Here is a 16,850-nt window from a genome sequence, read left to right on the forward strand (position 1 = left end):
AAATGTTGTACATGGTACTAATAGATGTAGTAATGTTGTACATGGTACTAATAGATGTAGTAATGTTGTACATGGTACTAATAGATGTAGTAATGTTGAACACGGTACTAATAGATGTAGTAATGTTGTACATGGTACTAATAGATGTAGTAATGTTGTACATGGTACTGATAGATGTAGTAATGTTGTACATGGTACTAATAGATGTAGTAATGTTGTATATGGTACTAATAGATGTAGTAATGTTGTACATGGTCCTAATAGATGTAGTAATGTTGTACATGGTACTAATAGATGTAGTAATGTTGTACATGGTACTAATAGATGTAGTAATGTTGAACATGGTACTAATAGATGTAGTAATGTTGTACATGGTACTAATAGATGTAATGTTGTACATGGTACTAATAGATGTAATTTGTACATGGTACTAATAGATGTAGTAATGTTGTACATGGTACTAATAGATGTAGTAATGTTGTACATGGTACTGATAGATGTAGTAATGTTGAACATGGTACTAATAGATGTAGTAATGTTGTACATGGTACTGATAGATGTAGTAATGTTGAACATGGTACTAATAGATGTAGTAATGTTGGACATGGTACTAATAGATGTAGTAATGCTGTACATGGTACTAATAGATGTAGTAATGTTGGACATGGTACTAATATATGTAGAAATGTTGTACATGGTACTAATAGATGTAGTAATGTTGTACATGGTACTAATAGATGTAGTAATGTTGTACATGGTACTAATAGATGTAGTAATGTTGTACATGGTACTGATAGATGTAGTAATGTTGAACATGGTACTAATATATGTAGAAATGTTGTACATGGTACTAATAGACGTAGTAATGTTGGACATGGTACTAATAGACGTAGTAATGTTGGACATGGTACTAAAAGACGTAGTAATGTTGTACATGGTACTAATAGATGTAGTAATGTTGTACATGGTACTAATAGATGTAGTAATGTTGTACACGGTCCTAATAGATGTAATGTTGTACATGGTACTAATAGATGTAATGTTGTACATGGTACTAATAGATGTAGTAATGTTGGACATGGTACTAATAGATGTAGTAATGTTGTACATGGTACTAATAGATGTGGTAATGTTGTACATGGTACTAATAGATGTAATAATGATGTACATGGTACTAATAGGTGTAGTAATGTTGCACATGGTACTAACAGATGTAGTAATGTTGTACATGGTACTAATAGACGTAGTAATGTTGGACATGGTTCTAATAGACGTAGTAATGTTGGACATGGTACTAATATATGTAGTAATGTTGTACACGGTCCTGATAGATGTAGTAATGTTGTACATGGTACTAATAGATGTAGTAATGTTGTACATGGTACTAATAGATGTAGTAATGTTGAACACGGTACTAATAGATGTAGTAATGTTGTACATGGTACTAATAGACGTAGTAATGTTGTACATGGTACTAATAGATGTAGAAATGTTGTACATGGTACTAATACATGTAGTAATGTTGTACATGGTACTAATAGATGTAGTAATGTTGTACATGGTACTGATAGATGTAGTAATGTTGTACATGGTACTAATAGATGTAGTAATGTTGTATATGGTACTAATAGATGTAGTAATGTTGTACATGGTACTAATAGATGTAGTAATGTTGTACATGGTACTAATAGATGTAGTAATGTTGTACATGGTACTAATAGATGTAGTAATGTTGTACATGGTACTAATAGATGTAGTAATGTTGTACATGGTACTAATAGATGTAGTAATGTTGAACATGGTACTAATAGATGTAGTAATGTTGTACATGGTACTAATAGATGTAATGTTGTACATGGTACTAATAGATGTAATTTGTACATGGTACTAATAGATGTAGTAATGTTATGTACATGGTACTAATAGATGTAGTAATGTTGTACATGGTACTAATAGATGTAGTAATGTTGTACATGGTACTGATAGATGTAGTAATGTTGAACATGGTACTAATAGATGTAGTAATGTTGTACATGGTACTGATAGATGTAGTAATGTTGAACATGGTACTAATAGATGTAGTAATGTTGGACATGGTACTAATAGATGTAGTAATGCTGTACATGGTACTAATAGATGTAGTAATGTTGGACATGGTACTAATATATGTAGAAATGTTGTACATGGTACTAATAGATGTAGTAATGTTGTACATGGTACTAATAGATGTAGTAATGTTGTACATGGTACTAATAGATGTAGTAATGTTGTACATGGTACTGATAGATGTAGTAATGTTGAACATGGTACTAATATATGTAGAAATGTTGTACATGGTACTAATAGACGTAGTAATGTTGGACATGGTACTAATAGACGTAGTAATGTTGGACATGGTACTAAAAGACGTAGTAATGTTGGACATGGTCCTGAAATATGTAGTAATGTTTGACATGGTACTAATAGATGTAGTAATGTTGGACACGGTACTAATAGACGTAGTAATGTTGGACACGTTCATGATAGATGTAGTAATGTTGTACACGGTCCTGATAGATGTAGTAATGTTGTACACGGTCCTGATAGATGTAGTAATGTTGTACATGGTACTAATAGATGTAGTAATGTTGTACATGGTACTAATAGATGTAGTAATGTTGTACATGGTACTAATATATGTAGTAATGTTGTACATGGTACTAATAGATGTAGTAATGTTGTACATGGTACTAATAGATGTAGTAATGTTGAACATGGTACTAATAGATGTAGTAATGTTGTATATGGTACGAATAGATGTAATGTTGTACATGGTACTAATAGATGTAATTTGTACATGGTACTAATAGATGTAGTAATGTTGTGTACATGGTACTGATAGATGTAGTAATGTTGTACATGGTACTAATAGATGTAGTAATGTTGTACATGGTACTAATAGATGTAGTAATGTTGTACATGGTACTAATAGATGTAGAAATGTTGTACACGGTCCTAATAGATATAATGTTGTACATGGTACTAATAGAGGTAGAAATGTTGTACATGGTACTAATAGATGTAGAAATGTTGTACATGGTACTAATAGATGTAGCAATGTTGTACATGGTACTAATAGACGTAGTAATGTTGAACATGGTACTAATAGATGTAGTAATGTTGTACATGGTACTAATAGATGTAATGTTGTACATGGTACTAATAGATGTAATTTGTACATGGTACTGATAGATGTAGTAATGTTGTACATGGTACTAATAGATGTAGTAATGTTGTACATCGTACTAATAGATGTAGAAATGTTGTACATGGTACTAATAGATGTAGTAATGTTGTACATGGTACTAATAGATGTAGTAATGTTGTACATGGTACTAATAGATGTAGAAATGTTGTACATGGTACTAATAGATGTAGAAATGTTGTACATGGTACTAATAGATGTAGTAATGTTGTACATGGTACTAATAGATGTAGTAATGTTGTACATGGTACTAATAGATGTAATGTTGTACATGGTACTAATAGATGTAGTAATGTTGTACATGGTACTAATAGATGTAGTAATGTTGTACATGGTACTAATAGATGTAGAAATGTTGTACACAGTCCTAATAGATGTAGTAATGTTGTACATGGTACTAATAGATGTAGAAATGTTGTACATGGTACTAATAGACATAGTAATGTTGTACATGGTACTAATAGATGTAGTAATTTTGTACATGGTACTAATAGATGTAGTAATGTTGTACACAGTCCTAATAGATGTAGTAATGTTGTACACAGTCCTAATAGATGTAATGTTGTACATGGTACTAATAGATGTAATGTTGTACATGGTACTAATAGATGTAGTAATGTTGTACATGGTACTAATAGATGTAGAAATGTTGTACATGGTACTAATAGATGTAGTAATGTTGTACATGGTACTAATAGATGTAATTTGTACATGGTACTGATAGATGTAGTAATGTTGTACATGGTACTAATAGATGTAGTAATGTTGTACATGGTACTAATAGATGTAATGTTGTACATGGTACTAATAGATGTAGAAATGTTGTACATGGTACTAATAGATGTAGTAATGTTGTACATGGTACTAATAGATGTAGTAATGTTGTACATGGTACTAATAGATGTAATGTTGTACATGGTACTAATATATGTAGAAATGTTGTACATGGTACTAATAGATGTAGAAATGTTGTACATGGTACTAATAGATGTAGTAATGTTGTACATGGTACTAATAGATGTAATGTTGTACATGGTACTAATAGATGTAGTAATGTTGTACATGGTACTAATAGATGTAGTAATGTTGTACATGGTACTAATAGATGTAGAAATGTTGTACACGGTCCTAATAGATGTAGTAATGTTGTACATGGTACTAATAGATGTAGAAATGTTGTACATGGTACTAATAGACGTAGTAATGTTGTACATGGTACTAATAGATGTAGTAATGTTGTACATGGTACTAATAGATGTAGTAATGTTGTACACAGTCCTAATAGATGTAATGTTGTACATGGTACTAATAGATGTAATGTTGTACATGGTACTAATAGATGTAGTAATGTTGGACATGGTACTAATATATGTAGTAATGCTGTACATGGTACTAATAGATGTGGTAATGTTGTACATGGTACTAATAGATGTAATAATGTTGTACATGGTACTAATAGGTGTAGTAATGTTGCACATGGTACTAACAGATGTAGTAATGTTGTACATGGTACTAATAGACGTAGTAATGTTGGACATGGTCCTGATAGAAGTAGTAATGTTGTACATGGTCCTGATATATGTAGTAATGTTTGACATGGTACTAATAGATGTAGTAATGTTGGACATGGTACTAATAGATGTAGTAATGCTGTACATGGTACTAATAGATGTAGTAATGTTGGACATGGTACTAATAGATGTAGTAATGTTGTACATGGTACTAATAGATGTAGTAATGTTGTACATGGTACTAATAGATGTAGTAATGTTGTACATGGTACTAATAGATGTAATGTTGTACATGGTACTAATAGATGTAATGTTGTACATGGTACTAATAGATGTAGAAATGTTGTACATGGTACTAATAGATGTAGTAATGTTGTACATGGTACTAATAGATGTAATGTTGTACATGGTACTAATAGATGTAGAAATGTTGTACATGGTACTAATAGATGTAGGAATGTTGTACATGGTACTAATAGATGTAGTAATGTTGTACATGGTACTAATAGATGTAATGTTGTACATGGTACTAATAGATGTAGTAATGTTGTACATGGTACTAATAGATGTAGTAATGTTGTACATGGTACTAATAGATGTAGAAATGTTGTACACGGTCCTAATAGATGTAGTAATGTTGTACATGGTACTAATAGATGTAGAAATGTTGTACATGGTACTAATAGACGTAGTAATGGTGTACATGGTACTAATAGACGTAGTAATGTTGTACATGGTACTAATAGATGTAGAAATGTTGTACATGGTACTAATAGATGTAGTAATGTTGTACATGGTACTAATAGATGTAGTAATGTTGTACATGGTACTAATAGATGTAGTAATGTTGTACATGGTACTGATAGATGTAGTAATGTTGAACATGGTACTAATAGATGTAGTAATGTTGAACATGGTACTAATAGATGTAGTAATGTTGTACATGGTACTAATAGATGTAGTAATGTTGTACATGGTACTAATAGATGTAGTAATGTTGTATATGGTCCTAATAGATGTAGTAATGTTGAACACGGTACTAATAGATGTAGTAATGTTGTACATGGTACTAATAGATGTAGTAATGTTGTATATGGTCCTAATAGATGTAGTAATGTTGTACATGGTACTAATAGATGTAGTAATGTTGTACATGGTACTAATAGATGTAGTAATGTTGTATATGGTCCTAATAGATGTAGTAATGTTGTACATGGTACTAATAGATGTAGTAATGTTGTACATGGTACTAATAGATGTAGTAATGTTGTACATGGTACTAATAGATGTAGTAATGTTGTACATGGTACTAATAGATGTAGTAATGTTGTACATGGTACTAATAGATGTAGTAATGTTGTACATGGTACTAATAGATGTAGTAATGTTGTATATGGTCCTAATAGATGTAGTAATGTTGAACACGGTACTAATAGATGTAGTAATGTTGTACATGGTACTAATAGAACTTCCGGGTTGGAGCGAGTAGTCGCATTTCGCTTCGCTCCACAGGTAGTATTACATTTAATTTCATTTCATTACAGTACAACGGTTTGATTTGTTTGATCTTAGCACTTTTTTCTTAGCTAGCTACATAGCCGTCTTTGTATCAAAGATAATTGTGTAGTTTAGATTATTATCGAATTATCGAATCTTCTAACGTTGTCAACACTGCTAGCTAGCCAGCTAGCCAACTTCTACCGAATCATTACAACGGAACGATTTGATTAGTGTAGTGTTAGCTAGCTACATAGTTGTCTTTGCTGTCTTTGTATCTAAGATAATTGTGTAGTTTAGAGTAATTATCTAGCCAGTTATCGAGGTTACCTAGCCAGCTCCACTTTCAAACAAAGTCAGCTAGCCAGCTATTTTCGCCGTCCTAACGTTGTCAACACTGCTAGCTAGCCAGCTAGCCAACTTCTACCGAAACAGTACAACGGAACGATTTGATTAGTGTAGTGTTAGCTAGCTACATAGTTGTCTTTGCTGTCTTTGTATCTAAGATAATTGTGTAGTTTAGAGTAATTATCTAGCCAGTTATCGAGGTTACCTAGCCAGCTCCACTTTCAAACAAAGTCAGCTAGCCAGCTATTTTCGCCGTCCTAACGTTGTCAACACTGCTAGCTAGCCAGCTAGCCAACTTCTACCGAAACAGTACAACGGAACGATTTGATTAGTGTAGTGTTAGCTAGCTACATAGTTGTCTTTGCTGTCCTTGTATCTAAGATAATTGTGTAGTTTAGAGTAATTATCTAGCCAGTTATCGAGGTTACCTAGCCAGTTATCGAGGCTACCTAGCCAGCAACACTTTCAAACAAAGTCAACAACGCAGCCACTGCTAGCTAGCCTACTTCACCAGTCAGCAGTACTGCATCATTTTAATCATTTTAGTCAATAAGATTTTTGCTACGTAAGCTTAACTTTCTGAACATTCGAGACGTGTAGTCCACTTGTCATTCCAATCTCCTTTGCATTAGCGTAGCCTCTTCTGTAGCCTGTCAACTATGTGTCTGTCTATCCCTGTTCTCTCCTCTCTGCACAGACCATACAAACGCTTCACACCGCGTGGCCGCGGCCACCCTAACCTGGTGGTCCCAGCGCGCACGACCCACGTGGAGTTCCAGGTCTCCGGCAGCCTCTGGAACTGCCAATCTGCGGCCAACAAGGCAGAGTTCATCTCAGCCTATGCTTCCCTCCAGTCCCTCGACTTCTTGGCACTGACGGAAACATGGATTACCACAGATAACACTGCTACTCCTACTGCTCTCTCCTCGTCTGCCCACGTGTTCTCGCACACCCCGAGAGCTTCTGGTCAGCGGGGTGGTGGCACTGGGATCCTCATCTCTCCCAAGTGGACATTCTCTCTTTCTCCCCTGACCCATCTGTCTATCGCCTCCTTTGAATTCCATGCTGTCACAGTTACCAGCCCTTTCAAGCTTAACATCCTTATCATTTATCGCCCTCCAGGTTCCCTTGGAGAGTTCATCAATGAGCTTGACGCCTTGATAAGTTCCTTCCCTGAGGATGGCTCACCTCTCACAGTTCTGGGTGACTTTAACCTCCCCACGTCTACCTTTGACTCATTCCTCTCTGCCTCCCTCTTTCCACTCCTCTCCTCTTTTGACCTCACCCTCTCACCTTCCCCCCCTACTCACAAGGCAGGCAATACGCTTGACCTCATCTTTACTAGATGCTGTTCTTCCACTAATCTCATTGCAACTCCCCTCCAAGTCTCCGACCACTACCTTGTATCCTTTTCCCTCTCGCTCTCATCCAACACTTCCCACTCTGCCCCTACTCGGATGGTATCGCGCCGTCCAAACCTTCGCTCTCTCTCCCCCGCTACTCTCTCCTCTTCCATCCTATCATCTCTTCCCTCTGCTCAAACCTTCTCCAACCTATCTCCTGATTCTGCCTCCTCAACCCTCCTCTCCTCCCTTTCTGCATCCTTTGACTCTCTATGTCCCCTATCCTCCAGGCCGGCTCGGTCCTCCCCTCCTGCTCCGTGGCTCGACGACTCATTGCGAGCTCACAGAACAGGGCTCCGGGCAGCCGAGCGGAAATGGAGGAGAACTCGCCTCCCTGCGGACCTGGCATCCTTTCACTCCCTCCTCTCTACATTTTCCTCTTCTGTCTCTGCTGCTAAAGCCACTTTCTACCACTCTAAATTCCAAGCATCTGCCTCTAACCCTAGGAAGCTCTTTGCCACCTTCTCCTCCCTCCTGAATCCTCCTCCCCCTCCCCCCCCCTCCTCCCTCTCTGCGGATGACTTCGTCAACCATTTTGAAAAGAAGGTTGACGACATCCGATCCTCGTTTGCTAAGTCAAACGACACCGCTGGTTCTGCTCACACTGCCCTACCCTGTGCTTTGACCTCTTTCTCCCCTCTCTCCCCAGATGAAATCTCGCGTCTTGTGACGGCCGGCCGCCCAACAACCTGCCCGCTTGACCCTATCCCCTCCTCTCTTCTCCAGACCATTTCCGGAGACCTTCTCCCTTACCTCACCTCGCTCATCAACTCATCATTGACCGCTGGCTACGTCCCTTCCGTCTTCAAGAGCGAGAGTTGCACCCCTTCTGAAAAAACCTACACTCGATCCCTCCGATGTCAACAACTACAGACCAGTATCCCTTCTTTCTTTTCTCTCCAAAACTCTTGAACGTGCCGTCCTTGGCCAGCTCTCCTGCTATCTCTCTCAGAATGACCTTCTTGATCCAAATCAGTCAGGTTTCAAGACTAGTCATTCAACTGAGACTGCTCTTCTCTGTGTCACGGAGGCGCTCCGCACTGCTAAAGCTAACTCTCTCTCCTCTGCTCTCATCCTTCTAGACCTATCGGCTGCCTTTGATACTGTGAACCATCAGATCCTCCTCTCCACCCTCTCCGAGTTGGGCATCTCCGGCGCGGCCCACGCTTGGATTGCGTCCTACCTGACAGGTCGCTCCTACCAGGTGGCGTGGCGAGAATCTGTCTCCTCACCACGTGCTCTCACCACTGGTGTCCCCCAGGGCTCTGTTCTAGGCCCTCTCCTATTCTCGCTATACACCAAGTCACTTGGCTCTGTCATAACCTCACATGGTCTCTCCTATCATTGCTATGCAGACGACACACAATTAATCTTCTCCTTTCCCCCTTCTGATAACCAGGTGGCGAATCGCATCTCTGCATGTCTGGCAGACATATCAGTGTGGATGACGGATCACCACCTCAAGCTGAACCTCGGCAAGACGGAGCTGCTCTTCCTCCCGGGGAAGGACTGCCCGTTCCATGATCTCGCCATCACGGTTGACAACTCCATTGTGTCCTCCTCCCAGAGCGCTAAGAACCTTGGCGTGATCCTGGACAACACCCTGTCGTTCTCAACTAACATCAAGGCGGTGGCCCGTTCCTGTAGGTTCATGCTCTACAACATCCGCAGAGTACGACCCTGCCTCACACAGGAAGCGGCGCAGGTCCTAATCCAGGCACTTGTCATCTCCCGTCTGGATTACTGCAACTCGCTGTTGGCTGGGCTCCCTGCCTGTGCCATTAAACCCCTACAACTCATCCAGAACGCCGCAGCCCGTCTGGTGTTCAACCTTCCCAAGTTCTCTCACGTCACCCCGCTCCTCCGCTCTCTCCACTGGCTTCCAGTTGAAGCTCGCATCCGCTACAAGACCATGGTGCTTACCTACGGAGCTGTGAGGGGAACGGCACCTCCGTACCTTCAGGCTCTGATCAGGCCCTACACCCAAACAAGGGCACTGCGTTCATCCACCTCTGGCCTGCTCGCCTCCCTACCTCTGAGGAAGTACAGTTCCCGCTCAGCCCAGTCAAAACTGTTCGCTGCTCTGGCACCCCAATGGTGGAACAAACTCCCTCACGACGCCAGGACAGCGGAGTCAATCACCACCTTCCGGAGACACCTGAAACCCCACCTCTTTAAGGAATACCTAGGATAGGATAAAGTAATCCTTCTAACCCCCCCCCCCCCCCCCCCTTAAAAGATTTAGATGCACTATTGTAAAGTGGTTGTTCCACTGGATATCATAAGGTGAATGCACCAATTTGTAAGTCGCTCTGGATAAGAGCGTCTGCTAAATGACTTAAATGTAAATGTAAATGTAATAGATGTAGTAATGTTGTACACGGTCCTAATAGATGTAATGTTGAACATGGTACTAATAGATGTAGTAATGTTGAACATGGTACTAATAGATGTAATGTTGTACACGGTACTAATAGATGTAGTAATGTTGTACATGGTACTAATAGATGTAGTAATGTTGTACATGGTACTAATAGATGTAGTAATGTTGTACATGGTACTAATAGACGTAGTAATGTTGTACATGGTACTAATAGATGTAGTAATGTTGTACATGGTACTAATAGATGTAGTAATGTTGTACATGGTACTAATAGATGTAGTAATGTTGTACATGGTACTAATAGACGTAGTAATGTTGTACACGGTCCTAATAGATGTAATGTTGTACATGGTACTAATAGATGTAGTAATGTTGTACATGGTACTAATAGATGTAGTAATGTTGTACACGGTCCTAATAGATGTAATGTTGTACATGGTACTAATAGATGTAGTAATGTTGTACATGGTACTAATAGATGTAGTAATGTTGTACATGGTACTAATAGACGTAGTAATGTTGGACATGGTACTAATAGATGTAGTAATGTTGTACATGGTACTAATAGATGTAGTAATGTTGTACACGGTCCTAATAGATGTAATGTTGTACATGGTACTGATAGATGTAGTAGGGTTAGGGTTAATAATACTTACATGGCATGGTACACAGCGGTCAGCATCTGGACCATGAACTCTGGGTCCAGCACCACACGGTTACACGGCTCTCTCCACACTTTCTGCTGCTGCTGCGGGAAACCACATACACACAACCTGGAGAGAGGAGACACAGAGTCAGGAAACCACATACAACCTGAAGAGAGGAGAAACAGAGACAGGAAACTACATACAACCTGAAGAGAGGAGACACAGAGTCAGGAAACCACATACAACCTGAAGAGAGGAGAAACAGAGACAGGAAACCACATACAACCTGAAGAGAGGAGAAACAGAGACAGGAAACCACATACAACCTGAAGAGAGGAGACACAGAGACAGGAAACCACATACAACCTGAAGAGAGGAGAAACAGAGTCAGGAAACCACATACAACCTGAAGAGAGGAGAAACAGAGACAGGAAACCACATACAACCTGAAGAGAGGAGACACAGAGACAGGAAACCACATACAACCTGAAGAGAGGAGAAACAGAGACAGGAAACCACATACAACCTGAAGAGAGAGACACAGAGACAGGAAACCACATAAAACCTGAAGAGAGGAGACACAGAGACAGGAAACCACATACAACCTGAAGAGAGGAGACACAGAGACAGGAAACCACATACAACCTGAAGAGAGGAGAAACAGAGACAGGAAACCACATACAACCTGAAGAGAGGAGACACAGAGACAGGAAACCACATACAACCTGAAGAGAGGAGAAACAGAGACAGGAAACCACATACAACCTGAAGAGAGAGACACAGAGACAGGAAACCACATAAAACCTGAAGAGAGGAGACACAGAGTCAGGAAACCACATACAACCTGAAGAGAGGAGAAACAGAGACAGGAAACCACATACAACCTGAAGAGAGGAGACACAGAGACAGGAAACCACATACAACCTGAAGAGAGGAGACACAGAGACAGGAAACCACATACAACCCGAAGAGAGGAGAAACAGAGACAGGAAACCACATACAACCTGAAGAGAGGAGAAACAGAGACAGGAAACCACATACAACCTGAAGAGAGGAGAAACAGAGACAGGAAACCACATACAACCTGAAGAGAGGAGAAACAGAGACAGGAAACCACATACAACCTGAAGAGAGGAGACACAGAGACAGGAAACCACATACAACCTGAAGAGAGGAGACACAGAGACAGGAAACCACATACAACCTGAAGAGAGGAGAAACAGAGACAGGAAACCACATACAACCTGAAGAGAGGAGACACAGAGACAGGAAACCACATACAACCTGAAGAGAGGAGAAACAGAGACAGGAAACCACATACAACCTGAAGAGAGGAGACACAGAGACAGGAAACCACACACAACCTGAAGAGAGGAGACACAGAGACAGGAAACCACATACAACCTGAAGAGAGGAGACAGAGAGACAGGAAACCACATACAACCTGAAGAGAGGAGACACAGAGACAGGAAACCACATACAACCTGAAGAGAGGAGACACAGAGACAGGAAACCACATACAACCTGAAGAGAGGAGACACAGAGATAGGAAACCACATACAACCTGAAGAGAGGAGAAACAGAGACAGGAAACCACATACAACCTGAAGAGAGGAGACACAGAGACAGGAAACCACACACAACCTGAAGAGAGGAGACACAGAGACAGGAAACCACATACAACCTGAAGAGAGGAGACACAGAGACAGGAAACCACATACAACCTGAAGAGAGGAGAAACAGAGTGAGGAAACCACATACAACCTGAAGAGAGGAGACACAGAGATAGGAAACCACATACAACCTGAAGAGAGGAGACACAGAGACAGGAAACCACATACAACCTGAAGAGAGGAGACACAGAGATAGGAAACCACATAAAACCTGAAGAGAGGAGACACAGAGATAGGAAACCACATACAACCTGAAGAGAGGAGACACAGAGACAGGAAACCACATACAACCTGAAGAGAGGAGACACAGAGATAGGAAACCACATAAAACCTGAAGAGAGGAGACACAGAGATAGGAAACCACATAAAACCTGAAGAGAGGAGACACAGAGACAGGAAACCACATAAAACCTGAAGAGAGGAGACACAGAGACAGGAAACCACATACAACCTGAAGAGAGGAGACACAGAGACAGGAAACCACATACAACCTGAAGAGAGAGAGGGGCACAGAGTCAGAAGGGAGTTAGGTATGGAGCGAGATAGCTGCCAAAAGGTTGACCATATGTATCGTTAGGATCGTAAGAAAATCCATGTTATGAAACGTAAAATTTCACCTGCGAACATACAAACACCCTTTCACGATTACGGACTAAAATTTTAGGCTCTATACAAAATTCTTGCAACCAATAGAATGTTATTTATATGGGGGATACAATCTTCCCAGCTCTGCAGATTTTGCTGTGAGGAGGCAGAGTCATTAGATCATTTATTTTGGTATTGTCCATATGTAGCTCGTTTTTGGTCACAGGTCCGGGAATGGCTGAAGAATTGCAACATTTGCCGAGAACTAACGCTGCAGATAGCAATACTGGGGGATTTGAAAAGCCATAGTCAATCAATCAATAATATAATAATTATTTTAGCAAAACATTTTATCTTTAATTTACAATCTGTAGAAGCTATGAGAATAGAAAGGTTCAGTACTTTTGTGAAGCATCACAGTTGAAAAATATATAGCAAATAGAAATCCAAAATGGATGGTGTTGAGAGATAGATGGGAGGGGTTGAATGGAGCTGAAGGGTTGGACTAGTAACAAGATAACCAATGTAAAACATACGGGTCTGTAGAATTTATATTGGTTCAGAACTTTTGTGAAATAGCACAGTCACAAATAGAAATCAAACTGGATGGACATCAGAAATAGAGGAAGGACTAAAAACCAACTAAATATAACTCTTGTAAAATAGATTGTGTCTGTAAATTGGGTATAAGATGTATAAACTGAAGGTAGAAGCAGAAGTGTTTATTAGTTTACTCCAATTGGGGGAAGGGTGGTAGGGTTTGGGGAATAATAACGGTATATTCTTTAAAAAAGTATATATGTGTATATAGGTATGTATATAGGTATGTGTATGTATATAGGTATGTATATGTATGTAGGTATGTGTATGTATATATAGGTATGTATATAGGTATGTGTGTGTATATAGGTATGTGTATGTATATATAGGTATGTGTATGTATGTAGGTATGTGTATGTATATAGGTATGTGTATGTATATATAGGTATGTGTATGTATATAGGTATGTATATAGGTATGTGTATGTATATAGGTATGTATATGTATATATAGGTATGTGTATGTATATAGGTATGTGTATGTATATATAGGTATGTGTATGTATATAGGTATGTGTATGTATATAGGTATGTGTATGTATATAGGTATGTGTATGTATATAGGTATGTGTATATAGGTATGTGTATGTATATAGGTATGTGTATATAGGTATGTGTATGTATATAGGTATGTATATAGGTATGTGTATGTATATAGGTATGTGTGTGTATATAGGTATGTGTATGTATATAGGTATGTGTATGTATATAGGTATGTATATAGGTATGTGTATGTATATAGGTATGTGTATGTGTATATAGGTATGTGTATGTATATAGGTATGTGTATATAGGTATGTGTATATAGGTATGTGTATGTATATAGGTATGTGTATGTATATAGGTATGTGTATATAGGTATGTGTATGTATATAGGTATGTGTATGTATATATAGGTATGTGTATGTATATAGGTATGTGTATGTATATATAGGTATGTGTATGTATATAGGTATGTATATGTATATAGGTATGTATATGTATATAGGTATGTGTGTGTATATAGGTGTGTGTATATAGGTATGTGTGTGTATATAGGTGTATGTATATAGGTATAAAAAAACTCCGTAAAAACCTATGTATGTAAATAAATGTAAATGTAAAAACCATTTTAGACTCGAACAAATCTGCAATTCTGACGTACAATAATACGTTTTGGCAGTTTCGCCTCCAACATCACCACCCTCCAACATCACCACCCTCCACCCCTCCAACAACACCGCCGCCCTCCAACACCGCCGCCGCCCTCCACCAACACCGCCGCCCTCCAACAACACCGCCGCCCACCCCTCCAACAACGCCGCCGCCCTCCAACAACACCGCCGCCCTCCAACAACACCGCCGCCGCCCTCCAACAACACCGCCGCCCACCCCTCCAACAACACCGCCGCCCACCCCTCCAACACCGCCGCCGCCCTCCAACAACACCGCCGCCCTCCACCAACACCGCCGCCCTCCAACAACACCGCCGCCCTCCAACAACACCGCCGCCCTCCAACAACACCGCCGCCCTCCAACAACACCGCCGCCCTCCAACAACACCGCCGCCCTCCAACAACACCGCCGCCCTCCAACAACACCGCCGCCCTCCAACAACACCGCCGCCCTCCAACAACACCGCCGCCCTCCAACAACACCGCCGCCACAAGCATAACACTGTGTAAACAAAACAGAAATCAGGGAAAGAGGTATCCTGCATGTTTTCAAGTTAAAAGTCTTACTCAGTTGAGTTCACGCCACATTATGTAGCTAGGTAGCTAATGTAATGGATTAGTTTGCCAGATATCACTCTCTGGTATATGTCTACAACAGTGAAGTCTCAGTCCGCTAGGTGTCTCTCTACAGCATGGACATATCTCTGGCTGAAGTGGACATCCCCATGTATGCACCTTATCAAAATATAACTCATCCAATACTACACCATCCCATTCTCTGGGCTCTGTCTCTGGGCTCTGTCTGCAATCATAACCAGTAGTATCTACCAGGAACAATGAAACATAGAATAATAGCTGTTTGGTGAATCTATGAATAATGACCACTGGAGTCTGTCACTCAGTCTTCTGTAGGAGAGGTAATATGAATGTAAAATAATTTGACATTATATGAATTAGGTCATGAACATGTGGCTTTTGAAATGAACAAGGGAGGGGTTAAACGTACTCTGGCATAAGCTTATTCCCACACTTCCCAATAACTCTGTTGCAGTGGTCTTAGGTAGTCTCCATATAGGCCATTCCCTCCATCACGACACTGCTGCCCAGCTGAAGAGCTTGTGATCTCCATGTAATTCCACAGCACCATCCACCTTCAGAAAAACACCACTCAGCCTCAGATGTCCTTCTGGAGGCATGTAGCCATAGTCATTATACCCAGATGTATACCCATTACACCCAGATGTATACCCATTACACCCAGATGTATACCCATTACACCCAGATGTATACCCATTACACCCTGATGTATACCCATTACACCCAGATGTATACCCATTACACCCAGATGTATACCCATTACACCCAGATGTATACCCATTACACCCAGATGTATACCCATTACACCCAGATGTATACCCATTACACCCAGATGTATACCCATATGTATACCCATTACACCCAGATATATACCCATTACACCCTGATGTATACCCATTACACCCAGATGTATACCCATTACACCCTGATGTATACCCATTACACCCAGATGTATACCCATTACACCCAGATGTATACCCATTACACCCAGATGTATACCCATTACACCCAGATGTATACCCATTACACCCAGATGTATACCCATTACACCCAGATGTATACCCATATGTATACCCATTACACCCAGATATATACCCATTACACCCTGATGTATACCCATTACACCCAGATGTATACCCATTACACCCAGATGTATACCCATTATACCCAGATGTATACCCATTATACCCAGATGTATACCCATTACAC

At 40.0% G+C, this 16,850-nt stretch overlaps 1 protein-coding gene across 1 annotated transcript in view; it reads right to left on the reverse strand.

Moving 5' to 3' along the window:
- LOC120042713 (protein FAM126B-like) overlaps nucleotides 1-16,850 on the reverse strand; it is a 55,727-nt gene that overhangs the window by 21,624 nt on the left and 17,253 nt on the right. Inside the window, exon 4 of the mRNA XM_038987514.1 lies at nucleotides 11,043-11,159. Coding sequence (XP_038843442.1) covers nucleotides 11,043-11,159 — 117 coding nt within the window. The remainder of the gene's footprint in view (nucleotides 1-11,042; nucleotides 11,160-16,850) is intronic.

This window comes from Salvelinus namaycush, unplaced genomic scaffold (genome assembly GCF_016432855.1).
Source record: "Salvelinus namaycush isolate Seneca unplaced genomic scaffold, SaNama_1.0 Scaffold750, whole genome shotgun sequence".
NCBI lineage: Eukaryota > Metazoa > Chordata > Actinopteri > Salmoniformes > Salmonidae > Salvelinus > Salvelinus namaycush.